This window comes from Gorilla gorilla, chromosome 1, assembly GCF_029281585.2.
Source record: "Gorilla gorilla gorilla isolate KB3781 chromosome 1, NHGRI_mGorGor1-v2.1_pri, whole genome shotgun sequence".
In the NCBI taxonomy this organism is placed as follows: Eukaryota; Metazoa; Chordata; class Mammalia; order Primates; family Hominidae; genus Gorilla; species Gorilla gorilla.
In genome coordinates, this window is record NC_073224.2 from 73,935,747 (window position 1) to 73,959,647 (window position 23,901).

At 39.7% G+C, this 23,901-nt stretch overlaps 1 protein-coding gene across 8 annotated transcripts in view; it reads right to left on the bottom strand.

The window, feature by feature from the left end:
• Nucleotides 1-6,212: 6,212 nt before the first annotated feature.
• NPL (N-acetylneuraminate pyruvate lyase) overlaps nucleotides 6,213-23,901 on the bottom strand; it is a 41,275-nt gene continuing 23,586 nt past the window's right edge. For 4 of the 8 annotated variants that reach the window (XM_031002345.3, XM_031002343.3, XM_055367131.2 and 1 more), the window contains 7 exons: nucleotides 21,937-22,012; nucleotides 19,988-20,080; nucleotides 18,108-18,256; nucleotides 17,938-17,984; nucleotides 14,596-14,680; nucleotides 10,785-10,824; nucleotides 6,213-7,878 (listed from right to left, as the gene is read on the bottom strand). In XM_031002345.3, coding sequence (XP_030858205.1) covers nucleotides 7,694-7,878; nucleotides 10,785-10,824; nucleotides 14,596-14,680; nucleotides 17,938-17,984; nucleotides 18,108-18,256; nucleotides 19,988-20,080; nucleotides 21,937-22,012 — 675 coding nt within the window. In that variant the 3' untranslated portion in view covers nucleotides 6,213-7,693. The remainder of the gene's footprint in view (nucleotides 7,879-10,784; nucleotides 10,825-14,595; nucleotides 14,681-17,937; nucleotides 17,985-18,107; nucleotides 18,257-19,987; nucleotides 20,081-21,936; nucleotides 22,013-23,901) is intronic. The other 4 variants (XR_010135260.1, XM_063710297.1, XM_063710301.1 and 1 more) reach the window with 4 other exon arrangements.

The window sequence follows — 23,901 nt, forward strand, 5'->3', positions numbered from 1 at the left end:
AGGCAAATGTTCTCTGAGTACCACTGTCGCTCAAATTTAAGACCTTTGGAGTTCCTTTGAGCATGGTTCTGCCCTCATATTTCTGATCACTCCCTCTAGACTCCTACTCAACTTCTCTTCCTCTGTGTGCACTCCAATTGCAAGTCACACCCAGGTTCTGTTCTTAGCACTCTATATACCCTCTACCTGGAGAGTCTTATTCTTCTATATTCCAACCACCATCCATATGCTGATATGGACTGAATATTTGTATCTCCCCCAAATTTTTATGCTGAAGCCCTAATCCTCAATGTGATGGTATTTGGAGATGGTGCTTTTAGGATATAACTGGGTTTAGATGAGGTCATGACAGTAGAGCCCCCATGGTGGGATTAGTGCCCTTATAAGAGGACAAGACCAGAGCCTTCTCTCCTCTGATATAATTACCCACATAAATCTTGACATATTGAAGAGCTGGTTGATCTCTTAACGAAGGGGTCTCCAACTCCTGGGCTGCAGACCGGTACTGGTCCATGGCCTGTCAGGAACGGGGCTGCACAGCAGGAAGTGAGCGAAGGGCGAGCAAGCATTACCGCCTGAGCTCCGCTTCCTGTCACAGCAGCAGCAGCATTAGATTCTTATAGGAGTGTGAACCTTATTGTGAACTGCAGATGCAAGGGATCTAGGTTGCGTGCTCCTTATGAGAAAATGCCTGATGATCTGAGGTGGAACGGTTTCATCCTGACACCATCCCTCCCAGGCCCCTGGTCCGTGGAAAAATTGTCTTCCACGAAACCTGTCCCTGGTGCCAAATAGGTTGGGGACCGCTGGTTTAAAGGACTGATGACTCTTTTAATGCAATGAGTGACACAGATGAAGTATATAATCTGGATTCCAGCAGAAATGGTAGTCTAGATTTTGAGAATGAAGAAGAGAACCTATCTGATACTTTTAAAATTATTTTCTTGTTAATAATTACGGTCATTCAAAAGCCAATTTCTATTAGACTTCTTCCTTTTTTATTGCTTGTTGTACATATGTATAAGTGAATATTTGTCTTTTCTATAAGCAGTTGTAACATTGGAAGTCATTTTTCTGTCTCCATTGTACCAGTTCTTCTTGAACGATTTGTTAATCTACAAGTTCTATGGCTATATAGAAATCTATTCACATTCACAGGATTTTGCAACATGTTTTGCTCCATTTTTACAGTTACATTTGCTTTCTCTGTATTTATTCTACAGGAATTAATTTATTTTATAGTTTGGCTTGCTTCTCAGTTATGTAGTCTTGAAATGCCATATTCACATTTGCTTTTATGGTTCCCATATTAAGGTTCAGGGCTTTATTTACCCATGCATTTGTATATTTGAGCATTTTTGTTGCTTGCTTTATACAAGCTTTAACTGAGACTAATACATGTCTTTCTTTTCTTTTTGTAGAGACAGGGTCTTGTTATGTTGCCCAGGCTAGTCTCAAACACCTGGCCTCAACTGATCCTCCCACCTCAGCTTCTGAAAGTGCTGGGATTACAGGCATGAGCCACCACAAGAACAACACATTTCTATAAGGTTATGGGGTTTTACTTTTTTCCAGTGTTAATTAGTTTCACATATCTAGAATTTGTAATTTCTTATTGGATACTAGAATTACTGTATTTATTTACCTGAAAAAATTAATGTTTCCCTCTACAAACTACTTTAGAAAGATTTTCAATAAAGGTAAATGGGATGTAATAATCTATTAAGAAAAAATGACTCAGAGTGGAACCTGTAGCAAAATATAAATTTGCTGTATTTAAGAGTAATTGAAAGCAAAAGATTCCAAAAGCTTGAAAAAAATGGAGATGCCCTTAATAAACTTACCATTGAAAAATAACAGAAAATGTTGAATACAAAAAAAAATGTATTGCTGTGCTGCCAAGAAAGAAAATGCTTTAGAGGTAAACATAAATGAAGTGAATGAATGAATCCAGAGAGGCAAGAGAACCCTGACGTAAGCACCTACCCTGAAAGGGTCTGCTGATTTTTAATGAACTTGAGCTTCCTTTTAATAAAAGCTGCATTGGGGCTTAGGAGAAAGGAGACAAAAGAGACTGCCCAACATGCAGAGGCTGAGAGGAGACCTACACATAAACCAGAATGCCTTATATCTTCAGTGAAAAGTGAACAACAATAGCAACAATGAGAAACCAAACCAACCAGAAGAGGGGTATAATAAGGAAACTTGTCTATCAAAAACTAGATGCTAGGTAGAATAAAAAGACTCACTTCCTCTGATATCCAAAAAAATCTCAAGCCAATTATTTAAAGTGGTTATTAGTCAACAGAGATAAATCACTTAGAAGGATTAAAATTATATTCTCTTTGGTGGAATATTCTTCTATCCAGACCTCAAATAATTCCTATAAAATTCCACTGAACATAAGCTCGAGTTCAAAAAATCATAAAACAGGTGAGGATCTTAAGTACCTCTGATGAGTGGCAGGGTATAAGTGGCTCATGTGGGTGATCCCAACACTTTGGGAGGTTGAAGTGTGGGATCACTTGAAGCCAGGAGTTCAAAACCAGCCTGGCCAACATAGTGAGACCCTGTCTCTGTTTCTAAAACACAAATAAAGTCCAATGAGTTGAGTGCCAGCAGAAAAACAAAACTGACAGAATTATATATAAATGTTTTAGATACTAGAATTATCTGCTACTGAATAGAAATATACCTTTTCCTCGTTATTATGTTTAATTCACTCCTGAAAACCCTACTGCTAAGTGAAAAGCCACTAAATGAAAATAATATTTTAACTGGAAAATCATGATGCATTCTCTGTAAACCCAAGAAAACTAAACAATTTCAGACCAAAAAAATCAATTTTTCCAGAGACAAGGTTATATCAACAAGTTGAAATAATAAAGACAGTTTATTTACAAACTGTAATGTAATGAAGGCTTGTTGCAAACTTTCTTCTTTCTGTACCAATTTTTCAGTCTTTAAGGGGCCCATAGTTATTTTACACTCTAAATTTATAGCACTTAAAGTTACAGCACAGAAAAACACTGTGAGTTTAATGTTCCTATGACTTACAACACCTTACAAGAGCTGGCTCCTTTGCAGTCCCTTTAAATTAATCACTTCCTACTCTTTCTCCCTGGTGTCTGAGCTCTGATTCATTGGCTTCTGTTCAGTATTTCACACTCCAGACTCTCCCATGGCTCAGAACTGTCAAATATGTGGGTCCTACCACCTGGAATGCACCCTCTGCTACTCTTCACCTGACTGGTTTCTTTCCAACATTCTAACTTCAGATTAAGTCTAATGGACCCAGAGAAGCCCCCTCTCACTACCTTGTGGAAATTGGTCCCTCTTCTGCACTTCCATCCCCCACCACTTTCCTCTGGCCATATTGAAGGATCTTGAAAGACATACAGATAGGTACAGTTCTATATAGACAAATGAAAGAGCAAAAGGCAGAATATACTTAGTGTTTTAACTGAATGATTCTGAAGTTCTGCTCAAATTGGGAAGTCAAACCTGATTGAGGTTATTACCTTAGGAAAAGGACAGTACTAATTGGCCAATATTCAGGGGAGTTCAGATAGTAACTGCAACCTGAAGACCAGCTAGGCCTGTGATATGGTTTGGCTGTGTCCCTACCCAAATCTCATCTTGAATTGTAGTTTCCATAATCCCCATGTGCCATGGGAGGGACCTGATGGGAGTTAACTGAATCATGAGGGTGGTTACTCCCATGCTGCTGTTTTCGTGAGAGTGAGTTCTCACGAGAGCCGCTGGTTTTACAAGGGTGCCTTTTGCTCAGCACTTCTCCTTGCTGCCGCCATGTGAAGACGGATGTGTTTGCTTCCCCTTCTTCCATGATTGTAAAGTTTCCTGAGGCCTCCCCAGCCATGCTGAATGGTAAACCTCTTTCCTTATAAATTACCCAGTCTCAGATACATCTTTATTAGCAGCATGAGAATGAACTAATACAGGCTGTGAATATTATTTGCCACTCTAACATGCTTTAAATGTGTCCACTCATTCAAGCTGAGGGTGGATCACTTTGTTTCACCCTAGTCTGAGGATTCTCAAGAATGTAGTATGTGGTCATTATCCCACCTCCTTCTACCTGAGGTAGGATAACCTTAAAATGGTGCAAACTGGTCTTGGACTGTAGACCATACTGAGATGCTGATGCACTTGCCCGCTTGTGGGAACCCACTTCCCCATGACCTCAAAGATAACCTTGTTATGTGTGCTTGCTGATAGATGAGAAGGCTTGTCTCTCACACCAAAGGCTGGCATTTGTGACAATTTCTGTGCCTATAGGGCCTAACCCAACATCTGGCTCAAACGTGGGATGCTGATATTCATGAAGGGCATTCTAGCAGAATATATCAGAGAAAATATATCAGAAGTGAATGTGTGATTGATGTATAATCTCCTTAGGTGGTCCCTCTGGAATAGAACTTGAACACTCTCTGTAACTTGTCTCCAGATAAAGGTAACACATCCTGCTGGATATAGTTCTCTATGTATTTTGTTGAATCAATTCCATTACATTTACTAATTGTGTGATTAAGACTTAAGAAAATGCTTTAGGGTTTTCCTTCTAGTTGTGTAACTTAACATGCTAAAATGTATTATGTATCAAACAATTTCCTAAGAGTCACCAAGGGGAGACTCTTAGGAGAAACTACGATTTGGGTTTTTTTGTCCACCCAGATAGCCATTTCTCAGCCCCAGAAATAAAGTGTGAGGTAGTGCTCTGCCTCCACCTGGGGCTTAGCTCTGCTATTTGCATAATTTTGGTTCCAAGTTTCCCTCTTACTTCCACTGGAGGAAAGTGAGGGTTGAGTCAGCATGTGATAAGGAAATGGCTAAATGGCTTGGATGTGTTGTGTCCTCTACTTGATTTGACGGGTTTGTAGATCCCACTCCATTTCCTCTGTATGAAAAAGCCTTGGTGAGCCCAGGTGGGTACCTAAACTTGGGTTGCAGTCACTCTGCAAAGCCCCTCAACCCAGCCTTAGACATCAGCCTCCTAAGAGTTTGGATTTTCCGTGCCCTTCAGGTGATCTGAAAGAAGAAATTTCTCTCAAGTTGTGGCAAATACCCTTTCTAGGAAAGAATATACATTACTCCCACTGCCCCCCAACCCTACTTCCACCTCACCCCCATGACATTTTCCTACATCTTTCAATAAACCCAAGAGAGATGTTCTATTTTTTTTTGAGACGGAGTCTTGCTCTGTTGCCCAGGCTGGAGTGCAGTGGTGCGATCTCGGCTCACTGCAAGCTCCACTTCCCGGGTTCACGCCATTCTCCTGCCTCAGCCTCCCGAGTAGCTGGGACTACAGGCACCCGCCACCACGCCCGGCTAATTTTTTGTATTTTTAGTAGAGTCGGGGTTTCACTATGTTAGCCAGGATGGTCTTGATCTCCTGACCTCATGATCCACCCGCCTAGGCCTCCCAAAGTGCTGGGATTACAGGCGTGAGCCACCGCACCTGGCAAGAGAGATCTTAAGTAAAACCAGTTCCTAAAATCACTCCAGTCCCTCCAACCATCCCCATTGGACTGATCTCAGATTTCTATCTTGAAACAAAGAGGTTGGAAATCAGCTTTTACTACTGTGTTGAATGAAATATTTCACATGCCATTACTGTAGTTTTAATGTTAAAAACAATTTAGGAATAGATTATAAACAAAACGGTAAGTTCATAGTATTCCAAAATTTTACTTCTTAAGTGCACTATTAATAGCCTACTGCTATATGATATTCATTTCTTTTCTCTTCTTCTTCTTTTTTTTTTTTTTGAGACAGAGTCTCGCTCCGTCACCAGGCTGGAGTGCAATGGCGCGATCTTGGTTCACTGCAACCTCCGCTTCCCGGGCTCAAGCGATTCTCCTGCCTCAGCCTCCTGAGTAGCTGGGACTACAGGCGTGCGCCACTACACCCAGCTAATTTTTGTATTTTTAGTAGAGATGGGTTTCACCATGTTGGTCAGGCTGGTCTCGATCTCGTGATCTCGTGATCTGCCCGCCTCGGCCTCCCAAAGTGCTGGGATTACAGGCATGAGCCACCGCACCTGGCCATGATATTCATTTCTAAGCTACTGGATGTTAACAGAGCTAAACTCAGACCTGGTCATTTTAAAATCATATTTCTCTTTATGTTCACAAAAGCTCACTCACCATCTTAAAAATCCTCTAAGCATTGACTTCACAAAAGCAAAAATAGAAAAATAGTTCTTTGTTTATTGGATACCCAAGAATTAATTTTAAAATTTAAATTTGGCTTTAGTATCAGTAAGTAAGGATATCATATCCTCAGAACCAAAAACTAACAACTCATTTTCTTCTTTCAGGAAATTAAAAGCTACAAAGGCAAAAAGAGGGTTGAGGATATATGAATATAACAACTTTTAACTAGCTGACTAATTAAAGAGAGGATTAGCAAAGATAATTGAAGTCTACTTATAATTTCAAATTTGCATTTTGAAAAAGTTTTATTTTTAATTCAAAGAGATTAAAATAAGGAGCAAAACTGATATGAATTTCAAATACTCTTTCTCTGCCAATGATCAAAACAATTAGAGATGAAATGAAAACAAAATCTTAGGTAATTAACAGACTGGATAGTCAAGTTTAAAATCAGTGATGGTTAACTGTCAATATACTTTGATATCAGAAAGCTTATATCAAGGTTTGTTAGAAGGGAGATTAAACAGTTGTTGATACATTACACAGAAAGAAAAGAGTAAAAGGAGGTATGGAGAGAAAGTTGTGAGTCCTTTGGGTCCTCCCCAAATCTTCTATCACTAAACAAAAGTAACTAGTTGCAAGTGTGACAGGATAATAACATTAGCCCCTGGGCTCACTGCAGAAAGGAAGTCAGCCTTCGATTTCAATAATTCAGGGTCCTGCGGGAGAGACAGTCTTCTCAGTGGAGGAAGGGGAAGTTTGTGGTGCCCAGAGGAAGAGTCCTTTGGTTCTGTGAAACTTTGAGTTTTGAGTTTTCTGTATAGAAAAAAGTGGAGACTTAAATTCATCTTTGGGGAAGACTTTTTCCTTTGTTATGAGAAAGCTTCCCTTTACTTAGTTATAGGAACTGAAACAAGTCCTCACCTGACCCAGTGTTTTTGAAGAGCGAAAAGTGGTGACATCGAAATGAATTCAAAAGCATCCATTCTAGAGTTAGACTGAGCAGCCAAATGAGCTGGTGTATTTTGAGTTGTATATAGCTGAGACATGTTACAGATTGGTATTAAAGTGCCTGCCTAAATGCAGTAGCTCAGAGTTTTCCTAGATTCCAAATGAATGTTTATTAAAATGAAGACATATTATAGTGGTTTAAAATTAGACAACTTTAAAATAGGATTAGGAACCAGAGGCCGAGATAATGAGAGCTCCTAAAGACAGATGGAATTAATCAATTACAATTTTCCTCTTGATTCCATTTCATCCATATAAACAGAAATTTCTCCACAAAAAAATCTGTGAAATGAATGACTGAGAGTTGTGACTCCTAGAGTTTTTGCCCCTTCACAAAATAAGACTTTTTAAGGCTCACAAAAGGTACCTCAATGCTTGTTGATTGATGTGAGATTTCATTTGCTAGGAGAGTTTATTCAAGTTCATCTAAAATTCCCTGAGAAAAAAATGCACTATTTAAGGTAGATTATGTCTCAAGGTGCAAACCCTGATTTGATAGAGAGGCACTAGCTACCAGCTTCCAAGTTTCCATCCTTTAAATCAGTGAAAGAAAGGAAATCCAGGCTCTTCAGTTTAGCTTCAGCACTATCAGTAAACTCCCTGGAGGCTTTCTGCAGTGGAAGCCGGGGTGGGCCCATTGGAATCCCAGAGACCAGAGTCATGATGGCTTTGGTCTGTGACACTCCAAAACCTAGACGGGAAAAATAAATGAGGAAACATGACTGGTACCGTCTATCTCTCCACAAAAATCCCAAAGAAGGAGATCATATGCTAACAGCAACTACTACAACAGGGTAAGATTAAAACAAAAGATGGGAACATTTCTAGTCAATATGACAGATGAGCAATCATTCGAAATCCCTCTTCCTGCTTCAAACACAGAAACGCTGGAAAATTTTAAAAGTTGATCACAGTAAAAGAAAACGAAGACTCAAGGTTAATCTTAAACCCAAGAAGGAGAAGCCAAAAGTATCAGGAATAAAGAGGTCAGAAGGGTGAGGAGAAGCTGATGCCAAACAGCCCTTGAGGATAATCTGATTTAGGCATATACTATTGTTGATCAAAGGCGGTAGGATTTTATTGCCAGGATGAAATTTAGTTTAAGCTTATTTAGGAAGTCCCTGAGAAATGCAGTACTTAAGGTGGCTTATGACTCAACGCTGCTGTTTTCATGCTGGTGTTATACGGCTGGGATGGGAATGGAAAATGAAGCCTTAGATCTATGCATGGTGAGAAGCTGGAATTAAACTACCTATGTAAAACTGGTAGTCAGCCTTCTATAAAAAGCAATAGAAAAAAACCCAGCCCACTGGTCTGGGTTATGATAAAGAAGAAAGCTTGACTTCTACTAGGCTTGTGGATGGAAACAGATCTCATGAAAGAAATCTCAAGCCTGAGCCAAAGGTGAATGGTGGATCTCAATGTACGTCACACACTTAGTATAGGTACTATACTAAGAAATTAACCCAAAGACTGGTTAGAACTGGTGGAACTACAGTGTCCTAGCAGAGGCAAATGTAAACTCACTTGATAGGGCACCTTACAACCTAATGTTCAATGGGTTACCCGGAAAACAACAGTCTCTGAACATGAGCTCAAAGCTAAAAATTACAAAACCCATGAGGAAAAGCAGCAGCATGAGAACTAGCACATTCAAAAATGACAAAACTCACATCCTGAGAGTAGATGACAGAAAATTCTGAAAGAGACTTCTCAGAGATAAAAGAAGGAATAGAAGCCGTAGGCTAAGAGAAGTAAAGAACAGTAGAGTATAAAACAACAAGAAATACTGAAAAAAAAATATATATTTAGGGAAATCAAACAGTAAAAACATAGCTAAAGAAAGAATTAGTGATTTTCAAGGTAGATCTAAGGAAATAATCCAGAATACAGCATAGAAAGATATGTTAAATGTTTTTTAAAATTGAGATACAGATTGAGAAAATCCAAAATACAACTAATAGACTTTCAGAATGAGAGATCTGAGTAAATGTAGTCAAAACATTCTTTACAGATAACAGAGAATTTTTTCAGAACTAAAGAAAGACAAAGGCTTCAGATTGGAGAGGCAGATGGAAGATCAGGTACACTTAATATGTAAAAAGCATAACTAATAATTATCCATCATAATCCCCAATCCCCATCTTCTAAAATGTCTGTAATTTGTTTTCTTAGCTGGCTATTGCTTTCAGATTCAAGATAGAAGAACTAACTTTCTTTTGCTAAGTTAACTTAGTTGCAGTAAAAACTGAGCATTGGGAGGGAAAATATTAGCATGATTGAATATACAGTAGGTCTCCCTTGTCTGCAGTTTCACTTTCCATGGTTTCAGTTATCTGTGGTCAACTGCAGTCCAAAAATAATAAGGTATTTTGAGAGACAGACAGAGAGACTGACCATAGTCATATAACTTTTATTGCAGTATATTGTTATAATTGTTCTATTTTATTATTAGTTACTGTTTATCTCTTACTATGCCTAATTTATAAATTAAACTTTACCATAGGTATGCATGTACAGGAAAAAACATAGTATATATAGGGTTTGGTATTATCTGCAATTTCAGGCATCCACTGGTCATCTTGGAACATATCCCCCTGAGATAAGGGGGGACTACTACACACATCAAGCTTTTAGTTTGTCTAAAATTTTAACAGTTCAATACCTATTTTAATGTACTTTAGGAACATAATAATTATCACACCAAACCCACAGTTTTGTGAAACCATTGCTTAGAAAAATGGAACAATAATAGGTAGTTCATAGCACTGGCAGCACACAAATGTGCAAAAATCACGAAAGTGGAAAAACAAACAGAAACGTCCTTGAAGGAGTAAGAGAGTGTATTGAGAACCCTGCAAGAATGAGGGGCATAACACAGAAGAGGTGCTTGGGGGAGAGGGAGGAGTTGTCAGAATTATGCAGGACTCTGACAGGGAGCAGGGAGGTCTGCCAAAAATAAACTTAAAAATTTTCCTGCATTAACGCAGATTCAATTGGCCCAAGGGCCAATCTCTTGCAGAAGAGTGGATAGTGGCATTTGTCATTTGTTATAGAAGATTTAAGACACTCTGGAGCGGTTTCTCTACTCAAATTCATTGTATTTCTCCCCACGACTGCTCCCCAATTTTACTTTGTCATATTATCCAAACCTCCATCCATTTAGGCTTACTTGTGTTAATAAACTCTGTTTAAATTGTAAATACTCTTGGGAGAGCTGTCAGTCATTCACAATTTAGTAAAATCTGTATTTAGACTGCCTTCCTCCAAGCACTTAGGCTGAAATCAACCTCAATGCAGTAGTAGAATTTTAATGAGCTGAAGCAAGTAAAGGGAGGGAGTGCTGATGGTTTAGGAGAGAAAGAATGGAAAATGGGGTAGGCATGTGCTAAAATGGAGAAGGTTGCCAAAGATTTTCCAACTAGGTTTACTTCACAGTTTTATATGGTTGGCCCCGAGGGTTAATAAGGGAAACAGAACTCTGCTTGCAACAGACCATTAAAAGGTGTTCTTGTTGAACCCTCAGAGAAAGTGATGGTATTCCATTTTCTTTACAGTCTCCAGCAGCAGACAAAGCAGAAGATGGGTGGCACTTACCTAGTTTGACAACAAAGTTGATAAATCTCTGGATACAAAACTAGAAAAGAATAAATATATCTATAGTTAGTATTATTGAACTGTGTAAACAATGTAAATAATGTAGAAGTCAAATTACAGAAACCCTAAAAAGTCTGCACACCTTCATTTACTGAAGGTCTGTCAGAGTGGAGAAAAATAGCCAAGTGAAGATGGCTGGGATCCATCCAGGCTAAGGTAAGATCTTTTCATACATGTAGGCTTTACAAAATGGGCCCGTGCAGAAAAGAAGCTTCAATGATGGAATTCTACAAGAGAGTAAAGATGGGAATCACACCCCTTATCCATCTGGCTTACATAGGTAAACTTATCAGCTAGTGCAGTGGTTTTCAAATTCGGGTGCATATAAGCTCTGGGGCACCTTCCAGGATGCCTAAGGAGCACATGGCTATGGCTAAGATTTATGGGAATCAATTTCTAGATCCTCAACTTCCATAAGTGCTGTTTTCTAAAATTGATCAGCATAAGAATCTGCATGAAATGGAGGTGCAGGTTGTTCTTTTCTGTTTCCCCTTTCACAGTCTTTTCTACTTTTGAAAAAAAATAAAGACAGCCTTCTATATCATTGCCTTGGGATACAAATCAAAATGTCAGTATTGGTATTGATAAAGAGAGGGACAGCGATTCCTCTAATTAATAGGTAATAAGTCCTCTCAAAAATCAGAGATTTTTCAATGATTTCCTTTCTACACTGCTACTCAGGTTTCAGCTGAAAATCATTAAAGCATTCTGTGATTTTGGCATATGACTCAAAAAATGTTCAAAGAACTGGGTGACACTGCTATAACAAAATTCCTTCCATTATTATCTAACTTACATGAACACAGTTTTGTAGCACTTATTTCTCTAAAAACAAAAATAGTATTGATGCTGAACCTCAACTTATCCTAGCATTAAGTAATATTCATCCACAAATTCCAGACAAACTGATTTTTTAAAAAAGAGCCTCATGCATCTTTTAATTTTTATCTTATTATTATGTTTTTGAGACGGAGTCTCCCTCTGTCACCCAGGCTGGAGTGCGGTGGCATGATCTCGCCTCACTGCAAGCTCTGCCTCCCAGGTTCATGCCATTCTCCTGCCTCACCCTCCCAAGTAGCTGGGACTACAGGCGCCCGCACCACACCCGGCTAATTTTTTGTATTTTTAGTAGAGACGGGGTTTTGCCATGTTAGCCACGATGGTCTCGATCTCCTGACCTCATGATCCGCCCACCTCAGCCTCCCAAAGTGCTGGGATTACAGGCGTGAGCCACCGTGCCCGGCCTTAGAGCCTCATGCATCTTATTAAGAGATGCATTTTCAATAACATTTTACTTTATATTTAAAAGTATTTTTCAAAATGCTTAACATATTTGTTTTAATTGACTGTATACTAGAAATAAAATGTAGAATAAAATTTTAATACCCAGAGACTTACAAACATATATGTTCTACCCCATGAACAATATAGCACATTACATTTACTATCTTATATTTTGCTGCTTTTTTCCATTTAACATAGCATGTAGATCTTTCCAGGTCAGAATACATAAAGCTATCTTATTTTAAGAGCTATATATAATTCAATTGCATAATAAAATGTATTTAACCATTGTCTTATGGATGAATATTTGGGCTGTTTTTATCTTTTGCTGTTACAAACAAAGCTGCAAGGAATATCTTTGTACATGTGTAATTTCACTCATGTAAATATAACAGATGGCACTTAAGTACATTAAAGTGAATAAGATAAATTTAGCCCTAACTTTTTGTCTGCTTCTTCACTTGACTAAAAGCTCTTTAAGAGCAGAAACCACCTTTACTGAAATTATCTACTGAGTAAATAAGACTCACTCACACGTGCTTTCTTAAGAAGAAACAGAGAATGTGGTAAACTAAGTTCCTTACCAACATTGTTTTCAATGGGATGATTTATTTGAAACAGAGAGTGGTAAACTAAGTTCCTTACCAACATTGTTTTCAATGGGATGATTTATTTGAAACAGAGAGTGGTAAACTAAGTTCCTTACCAACATTGTTTTCAATGGGATGATTTATTTGAAACAGAGAGTGGTAAACTAAGTTCCTTACCAACATTGTTTTCAATGGGATGATTTATTTGAAACAGAGAGTGGTAAACTAAGTTCCTTACCAACATTGTTTTCAATGGGATGATTTATTTAGAGTGGGACTAAGAGGGGAAAAAAGACGGAGACTAGATTAACCAATAAGAGAAGTCATTGAATGGAAGGGTCAGCATTATAGCTGCTTCAGTCTACTCCATCTATGATTTCCCTGTTCTGCTCAGAACAGGTTAGAATTTTCAGAAATAACCTTTTCTAGGAAACTGGGCAGGGTGGGGAGAACCATCAATGCAAGGAGATGGCAGAGTCTGCACAATTCATTCTTCTCACCCTTATCTAAACCAAAGTCTTGTCGATGTTTAGTTTATTTGGCACAGCTTCCTAGATCCCTACCCTGCTCCTGTTCTTAGCTTCACTTGGTCTGAGGACAAAGGCGAATATTACATATGGTATTTAAACTTTAAGGAGGAAGTAGATTTATGATGGCTCAACTTTGAGGCCTACGGGTAGGGAATAATTAACCACTCTGGATTCTGCTTCTTCATGTTGTCTTTGGGTTGGGGCTGCAGGTCACTTCCTTTAACCCCCAGGATACTTTGTACTTCCGATCTGTAATCTCTGATTACCCTGATGGCAGCCTGTCCTATTCAGAAAGATCCCACAGCCAAGCTTTATTAGGACCAACCACTTGCTCCAATCTTGCTTCTGTCTTTTCATTCCCACTTATTTTCTTGGGATACTCCTCTCAACCACTTATACTATCCTGAAAATCCTCATGCCTCTCATACCCCAAAAGTCTTGCTCTCATGTCCACCCTACTTTCTTCCAATTCATTCCATTTACACTATAGAACCATGGGTTAGAACCAGATGTTAGCTGGGCATGGTGGCGCATGCCTGTAGTCCCAGCTACTCGGGAGGCTGAGGTGGGAGGACTGCTTGAGCCCAGGAGGATTCAAGGCTGCAGTGAGCTATGATCACATCACTGCACTCCAGCCTGGGCAACAGAGCAAGACCCTATCTCTAAATAAAAGAGAACCAGTTGTTGAGACCGTTCCACCCTTCACTGAGGCTCTTCTTTCCCTGATGGCTAGGCTGTCCTCCACGGAACATTCACAGCAGCCACTATGTCCTCTGGGGTCTTCCCTGCAACGTATCAGCTTCTGCTGGTTTTTCCTTCCTGTCTCAAATCCTGTATCTACTTTGGATTACCCACTAGGCTCTTATTTCCTTCCTGGTGGATGTTCCTAGTTCTCAGCACATTTCCAGGGTGGACAAGACTGACCTGCCCTGACTTTGAATGAAGCCTTCCCCATTTTAGTTTACCATCTTCATAGCTTCCTCATATTCTGTGATAACTCTGGTGTGATGTCCTCAAGGGGACAGCCTGTGGTCATTTTCCCAGAAATCTATGACCATTTTATTATAGTCACAAAAGTACTTTGAAGATAGAGTAAAAATAAGATCCTTTCTAGGAGGAAGAGAGGAGCCATCCCCTATGGGTCCTGTCCTGATTAGACATGTCGGGAACACAGACAATGGGGACAGCTTTGGTTTTAAACAAGAAAAAGTACAAAACAGAAGAAAGGTAAAGAAAGAAGTGGCTGGGCAATTTTAATGAGGGCAGGCATGGTAGAGAGAAGAAGAAGAATCCTCAAGTGGGGAAGAAAAAAGGCTGTGATTTATGGGAAGGGAAGAAAACATTTACCTGATAGTTCAGGGCTAAAGAGAAGTCCTTTTGTTCAAAAGCCTCCAACATCTGGTTTGTCTTTTTTCCCAGGTAGTTATAGGTACTGGCAAGACAATAACAAATACTGCAGGTTCAATAACTCAACAGGAAAGGTCCAGATCTTCAAATCCCTCTGCTGTTTAAAAGGGAAAAAATACACCTAGTCCTCCTAAAGTCTGTTTTTGGATCCTAATCTATTAGGGGACAAGACTGTCTTCAGTTCTGAGTTTTCCAGCAATACTGAGCAGTACTGCAGAGAAGGAAGACAGGCAAAAGGGGATAAAGGAAGAAAATCAGAAAAAAGATAAAAAAGATGGAGGTGTATTTGTTAGGAAGCAACTGAGGCCAGCTCTTGCCCTAGGGTACACACAGGTGCAATGCTAGACAAGAACTGTGGATAAAAGGTAGCATCTGAGGTGAGTCCTAAAAGCCTTATGCTGAAAAACTGGGTGGATGGAGCACCATGAAAATAGGGGCAAATCCCAACAAATTACCTATATTCCTTGCTAATGTGTATATTACTTAAAGACTAGTTTCTAGATAGTAATATTAATAATGATGATAATAAAATGAGGGATCATTTACTAAGTGCCTATTATATTATAGGTGCTTGACATAAATCATGTCTAATCCTTGTAAAACCCTGCAAGGTAGGCCTGGTTTTTATTTTGATTAAAGAAGGGCTTCAGAGTTTCCATGAAAGCTTTCCATTGCTTCATGTTGTCTTCTATAACAATTCAACAAAAATGAAGGCGAGAATTTGATCTGACAAAATATTTTTGTGGACTTAAAAAACTCTCCAACTCTACCTATAAAGATAAATATGTTAAATAAGTCACTGAATTCTTAGAGAAACCAGCAAGGTAGAAGGTTATAGAAACTCATAATAAGGATATTTCCCCAAGTTCTTTAAATTCAAATGGCTTCTCTCGTAGTAAGTCGGTATCAGAAAATGTATTTATCTTGATGTACCACTAATAGAAATGTTGTTGGACTTGTATATATAGAACTGGGGTCAACAGCAAGGGATTCCAGGAATGTGAAGCTCATGTTATCTTGTGGCAATACAGCAAGGAAGAACAATGTCTGAGGAGTTTCAGAATACTAACATTTGAATCCCAATGGTCTTAGGTGTATCCCTGGTTAGACAGAAAGGTGATTATAACTAGGGAGAAACGAAGTCTAACCAAATGTACTTTGCTTATAGATTACGTTGACAGAATTAAAATGCCTAGTATGGAGGACAAAAAGCAGGAGCCAAAAAAGTAAGAATTTCCAGGCGGAAAAAGGTTTAATGGTGATATGGTTTGGATCTATGTCCCTGCCCAAATCTCAGGTTGAAATGTAATCCCCAGTGCTGGAGGTGGTGCTGGTGGGAGGTGATTGGATTACAGGGACAGTTTCTCATGGTTTAACACATCCTCCTTTGTGCTGTTGTCGCGATAGTGAGTTCTCGTGAGATCCAGTTATTTAAAAGCGTGTGGCACCTCACTTCCTCTCCCTCCTGCTCTGGCCATGTAAGATGTGCCTGCTTAGCCTTCCGCCATGATTGAAAGTTTCCTTCAGAAGCCAAGCACACGCTGCCATGCTTCCTGTACAGCCTGCAGAACTGTGAGCCAATTAAACTTCTTTTCTTATAAATTTCTCAGATATTTCTTTATAGCGATGTGAGAATGAATTAATACATATGGTCAACAAATACACATTCAAATTTCCTCAGTAGAAAGACCCCTGTAGTTACAATGGCTGTCATAGGCCATCTTGGCTTGGTGAACAAGCCATTTGTATTATTCAACTCAGTCACTCTTCCTCACAGCCAGGCTCACCAAGACATGTTATAAATGTTATTTTGCTCCCCTGGTACATTTCAGTTAATGCAAACATTTCATTCAATCTGCTTGGAAGCATATTCTTATGAATCAGGTTAACATGTGCAGTGGACATGCTAATTGAATTGCCTGTCTTTTGCTAAGTAGGCATTGGGCCACATGCTTCTGGTTGGACCTGACATGGACACTTGCCTAGGTAGTGCTATCTAATGATGTCCCGAGATGCCACGCTTGGGCAGCCATGACTGGCCATGTGCATGCTGAAGCAGAGAAAGCCCATCTGGATACAGAGAGAGAGAAGAGAAATAAAGAGATGTGCAGAAAGATGTGGAGGTGAGTCTCTCCAAAAAACCACATATGGAAGATAATCTGCCTTCGCTATTGAGATTCTGCAGTTCTTGGCTTTCATCTTCTCTGAGGCCTGGTTGTACATCCTCCTCTTAGGTTCTATGTGATTTCCCAGTATTTTATAATAACATATCTTCTTGTACATAAGCTAGTTCAAATGGGTTTCTGTTACTAGTAACCAAATAAGTTCTGACAAAGATAGAACTCACAAAGTGTCAGTCCATCCTTGAGACACTGGTCACCAGGGTCTATAGCACTAAGGTCCAGCTCCTGCTAAGGTGTAGGCCCTGTGCATGTGCTCAATTCATGTGGTCATGTGTCTCACCCATAACTGCAACAGATGCTTCTAAACAATGACTGAATTTCTCTTTTTCTTTTTTTTTTTTTGAGATGGAGTCTCACTCTGTCACCCAGGCTGGAGTACAGTGGCTTGATCTTGGCTCACTGCCACCTCTGTCTCCTGGGTTCAGGTGATTCTCATGCCTCAGCCTCCCGAGTAGCTGGGATTACAGGTGCCTGCCACCATGCCTGGCTAATTTTTTTTTTTTTTTTTTTTTGAGATGGAGTTTCGCTCTTGTTGCCCGGGCTAGAGTGCAGTGGTGCGATCTCAGCTCACTGTAACCTCTGCCTTCCGGTTTCAAGCGATTCTCCTGCCTCAGCCTCCCAAGTAGCTGGGATTACAGGCGCCCGCCACCATGCCCGGCTAATTTTTGTATTTTTAGTAGAGACAGGGTTTCACCAAGCTGGTCTCGAACTGCTGATCTCGTGATCCACCCGCCTTGGCCTCCCAAAGTGTTGGGATTACAGGCGTGAGCCACCGTGCCCGGCCCATTTCTTTAAATTTTTAGTAGAGATGGGGTTTCACCATGTTGGCCAGGCTGGTTTTGAACTCCTGACCTCAAGTGATCTGCCCACCTTGGCCTCCCAAAGTGCTGGGATTACAGGCTGAGCCACCATGCCCAGTCCAATGACTGAATTTCTAACAAACAGCTAAGCAGTATTTAATTCCCTTTCACTGGAAGAATGTGGAAAAGAAAGGAAACTTCTATTAGAAAGGATACACATGCAAGAAATACGGCTACTTTGGTGATGAATGCCTTTATGGGGGACTTTATAACCACTGGGAAAAATGAGTCATGCTTACCTGCCCACTGCACCAGTTGCTCCCATCACCAGAGCACTCAACAGTTGCTAATCAGAAACAAAAAATATTCACTTTTATAAAAAAGAGAAAGAGAAGAGATGCTACTATATAACTACACAAATTGTTTTGGAGGGAACTGACCTGCTGCAACATGCTAGGGGGTGACTTACCTCATCCACCCCAAAAAGGAAAGCAAACTGTTGCTGGCGATTCTGATCAACACATTGCCCGAAGTCTAAGAGATCTGTATCACTGAATTTCAGCCCTTGGAAGGTGGGGATCTTATTCAGAATCCCATCCAACAACTCCTCAGCACGAACTGCTCAAAATAATAAGTGCCTCATTAATCTGCACATCTCTAGGAAATAACATCTCATATAGTGTCATGCATCTGCAGTGAGCTGCCACATGCTGCTGTCAGCCAGAACTGACTGCAGACTAGGCATAATCACTGGTCCCTGACTAGCAGCTCCTATGTGCTTGTCCAATTATAATGCTAAACTTCCCATTCCTTGAAGGCAGTAGATGGATATTTGTGAAGTGTAAATATATATTTGGTCTCAGTCCCTGGTTCCTGAGACGAAGTACCCAAAACCTTGTAGACAGGGGTGCTAGGAGAATATTTTATTCTAATACTTGGTCTTTGACCCTGATTCCTGACACAGAGCTCCCAAGACCTTTCTAATTTCCTGAGAGATAGAAGCATCTGACACAAATCTCCTAAATCCCTTGGAATCTCCAAAGTGATATGTATATTTCTGTATGCTATGAAGTTTACTGATGGCTAGATCGCCTAGATTGCCTCAGGATGAGGGCTGGTTGCCAGGGGAACCAACCATGTACTTAGAGGGGTGGAACTTTCAGTCACACCCTTGGCCTCTGGGGAGGAAAGCCGGGCTAAAGATTGAGCTGATCACCCATGGCCAATGAGGTACTCAATCATGCCTATATAATGAAGCCTCCATAAAAACTTAAAAGGACAGGGCTTCTGGGTTGCTGAATACGTGAAGGTGCCTGGAGGATGGCTTGTTCAGAGAGGGCATGAAACTCCATGCCCCTTCTCACATATCTTACCCTATGCATCTCTTCTTCTCTGGTTGTTTATCTGTTTCCTTTGTAATAAATGGGCAATAGTAAGTAAAGTGTTTGAGTTCTGTGAACTGCTGTAGCACATTAATTGAACCCAAGGAGGAGGTAATTGGAACCCTGATTTATAGCCAGCTGGTGGGAAGTACAGGCCACAATCTGGGACTTGAGGCTGGCACTGAAGTGGGGCCATCCTGTGGGACTAAGCCCTTAACCTGTGGGATCCAATGCTAACTCCAGTAGACAGAGTCAGAACTGAATCCAATTAGAGGACACCCAGTTCGTCTCTGATGAAGAATTGGTTGTTGGTGGGCAGAAATGCCCACACACATTTTGGTGGCCAGAGGTAAAATGTTTTGCGTTGAGTTTGCTAAGTATGAGAGTAGAGAATAGGAAAAGCAGTTTTGTTTTGTTTTTTTCCTCAGAATGTTTATAAAGTACAGCCTCCATTTTTCCTCTTATGGAATTTAGAAAAGAGTGGGATTTTAAAAATAATCTAAGAAATTTCAGCTAATTGTAAAACTCTTCTCTGGGAGAAATACAGTAATAATAAAAGAAAAGCTAGAAGAGAAGTCAGAAGAGATCAGAGGACTTTCCTATGTGCTACAAGCACTAAGAATACAACAGGTTCAAGGTAGACACACTCCTGTCCTAGTGAGGCTTACAGACTCATGTCTTCTCAATAAGAAGAAGGGGTGTGTGTGTGATAGAGATGAAAGGTATGTGCTACAAGTGCCCAGAGATCAAATTTCCTTTCATACCTAACAACTTCCATTATACACGGCAGTGTGAATGATTGATAAGGGCTGGGACATTAGAGTGACATTTAGAAACAACTGGAACTGCCCAGTCAGTGGTGTGCTTTTGGGGCATGGGGTAGGGTGGGATGGAGTGGGTTTCTTAGCATAATAGGGTAAGATGTGAGAGTTGGAAGGAAAGAAAGATCAACAGAAGCAGTACTTACTCTTTACCCCTGTCAAGGCAGGAATGTGATAGTAATAAAATGGCAGGGCAGGGGCGGCAGCAGCCACTTCCTTTAGGAAATTAATCAGGATATCTGAAAGAACAGTAGGAACAGTCATGGTGTGAACAGGTATAAAACAGTGGCTTTCCTGGTAAAAAAGAGAATCATCTGATGAAACACAACCATGTTTCTCAGAAGCTTCAAATTCTCAACCACTTTTACTATCCCTGCTACTGCTACTGCAATGCTTTTGCAACTCACTTCCTTCAAGTTTTATTTTCCTTTCTGTAGAAAGCCCAAAATAAGACGATTATTCTCCTACCATACTAAACTCTATTAAAAAATTGATGAAAACCTTCCCATATATTAAGAGATGATCATGAAAAACATAAGTCCATCATGTGAGACTCTTGTCGTCTTACCCCAAAAAGGCTAAGTGTGAACAGTAAGCAACAGAGACTACTATAGGATAATAATAAGATTTTAATTGAGAAAATCCTGTAACAAAAAGAAAAACAATATCTGCTTCAAGAGGGAAATTATAGCAGTAGTGGCACATTTTGCAAGAATTCCAGCAAAATTTGGTACTTTTCCCTTTGGGGAGAAATCCAGATACATCAAAAGAGAGCACACTCTGGTTTGCTGAGGAAGTGGGGTTTCCTGCATCATCTCATGTGAGCTTCGCCTGCAACACTACTGCAGATGATAGGTCCAGCAGCACTCCTCCTGCTTTGGATGTCACTGGGTAATAGGAGAATTTTATGTACTTAATACTGTTACGATGTGTATTCAAGTCTATGATAATATTTCTGACAAATTATTATGCATATATTCATTATTTTTCCTTTTAGTAAACATATTCACGTAAAAATTTGTAAAGCCATGTGAAAAAATTTTTAAATGTTGGGCTGGACACAGTGGCTCATGCCTGTAATCCCAGTACTTTGGGAGGCTGAGGCAGGAGGATCAAGGCCAAGAATTCAAGATCATCCTGGGCAACATACCAACATCTTGTCCCTACAAAATTTTTTTAAAAATTAGCTTGGCATGGTGGCATGCACCTGTAAGTCCCAGCTACTTGGGAGGCCAATGGAGGAGGGTTGCTTGAGCCCAGGAGTTTGAGGCTGCAGTGAGCTATGATCATGCCACTGTACTCCAGCCTGGGCAACAGAGCAAGACCTCATCTCAAAAAATAATTTAAAAAATTTTTAAAACTTTAAAAACGTTCATTTTAAACTCGCAATTTATAAATATTAAATTGCTTACCTAAATGAACTATTTTCTATGTATCAATAATAGCTGATATTTCATGATGATTTAGACCTATTCTGCATTTAATTACGGATTTATTTAATCATGTAGGCAAATAATGTCTGTTTTTATCCTTCTAAAATTTATACTTCTTTTTTTGCTAATCAAAAAGGATTAAAAAGACTTGGTATACTTAGACACCATAAATAGTTTCTGCAGAGAAGACAGTAGAGAAAGAGAAAGCAATACTTCGGTATTCTAGAAGGCAATGAATATTTCTGTGAAATCTCTTAAAATTCATCATTCACTCAACCTTGAATAGGATGTGTAGTCTCAAAATGCCCATCACTTATATTCTTCTAAGAAAAATGGTCCCATGCTTTGCCATGTGACTGACACCCTATGCAACTCACTGGTCTAGGAGCAGACACTTGACCCAAACAGGCATCTACAGATCAACCAGGCTCAGTGGATGACCCAATCAGATCAATTACTGGGCAAAAGAACTGAAGTACTTTAATGCAGTCTCTTTTATGGATCCAGGGAGAGCAAATATTTCAGAGAACCACTGTACCATTGCGACTTCAAGCCTCCAATCTATAGTGCTTTACTTTCACAAATTAAATATAACCATTTTGAATGGAGGCAAGAAGAAGTGGACCATGTGAGGTGCCATGCATTCAGACCTATCTACTTACCTTTGGTCCATGGCTTGAGGAAGAACGGTGCAATGACAGCGATGCCATCAGCTCCTATTTCTGCTGCATGTTGGGCCTTTAAAGGAAGAAAGAAGACCATATTGGAGCAAGTGATTTACTATAGTCACCTATAGCTTAGATACTAAGATCAGTAACAAGCTCTTCAAATTTGCTAACTGATGTACCACTGGAAAGTGGGAAAATTAACCAAATTTAATGAATGTCATTGCCAGGAAAATCCCAGGTCGCAAAGTAGAGCTCCCCGATGAAGGTTAGCTGTGCACTTAATCTTATACTTCATATTTTGTCGGTACAAAAAACCTTGCTAAGGAGACGTAAGTGGTTCATTCTGATAAGTTATAACAGTTAATCGAGACATCTGCTCATGTAATTTCTGTTCTGTTCAGCCCATTGATGATACTGTCTTTTCTGTCCAATGACAAGACAGTCATATTGTAAAATTTATATTAGATTGGGAATGCAGTTGAGACATGCTGAAAAGGAAAAGATTATATACATCACAGAAGATACTCTGCACCATGTTTCTGATATTTTCTCAAATTCCTCCAGAAAAAAGTAACATTTCCTCTTGCTGGACCCTTATAACACTATGTATCTATTTCAAATAAAGTACCTAAACCTACCAGGTTCTAAGGCAGTTGTGTATGGTGACTGTCCTCCAACTAGAGTGTAAGTCCCTCAGGGCAGGGCTCAGATGTTGCTTACCCTTGAGTCCAGGTCAATCATGGTGCTGGGCACATAGCAAGGAACCAGTAGATACTTGTTGTTTCAGAACGTGCCCCACTATCTAAAAAGGGAAAAGGGCCTTCCTTCTGAGACTTTGACTTGTAATATCTATATCTAATAGATGTGATTATCTTTCTGCAGAAGTAAACTAGAATAGTTAAAAGGAGAAGACTGGGATATAGCCCAATTAAGGCACTGGGAATAATTTCATTAACACAGGATTAGAATGTGACATATTTAAATCATTTGCTTACTACTCTGTTTAGAAAAAGAGTAGATTAACCTTAGCTGAAAGCAAGGAAAGAGGAAACACCTAAGAGAGTTGATGGCAGTGTCCATTCAAGCATCATCCAATAAAGAGCTATGGCTAAGCAGATGCCAATGTTATTATCTCTTTGGCAAGACTACCCCTATACCAGGAGATTATCCCTATTCCAGAGGATTATTCATTCCAAGATTACCTCTATACTATTCGGGTGTTCAGTCCAATGGATGATACTGTCATTCATGTCATTACATGATAATATTTTAAAATTTGTATCATACATTGGAAAAGCAGCAATTGAAAAGAGAGAAAAAAGAAAAATATACCCTACACCACACTGCCTTAGTTGAAAAACCTTTTGTAAGAGAAGCAAATCAAATGTAAGAGGAATAAATCAAGTCTCTAAATTCTGATTCCACACTTATTATGGCTAATGATAGATATTCCTTTGCATCTTGCCTAAAGCACTAAGTTGCAATTTTTTGCAAATATATTATACATCCCATTTCTAAATCTAAATAGCCAAAACAATCAAACAAAACCCATTAAGAAGAAGCTGGGCCAGAAAAAGTCATTGTAATCTTTAGAGGTAGAATATCTAAGTTCTGGAAATTTGGTTAATTTATAGCAGTCCAGGTACAGGGCCTTCTGATAAACAATTTTAAACATCTTTGTGCTTTTCGTTTTTTTTTTGTTTTTTTTTTTTCTGAGATGGAGTCTCGCTCTGTTGCCCAGACTGGAGTGCAGTGGCACGATCTTGGCTCACTGCAACCTCCGCCTCCTGGGTTCAAGTAATTCTCCTGCCTCAGCCTCCTGAGTAGCTGGGATTACAGGCGCCCACCACCATGCCTGGCTAATTTTTGTATTTTTTAGTAGAGACAAGGTTTCACCATATTGGTCAGGCTGGTCTCAAACTCCTGAACTCGTGATCTGCCTGCCTCGGCCTCCCGAAG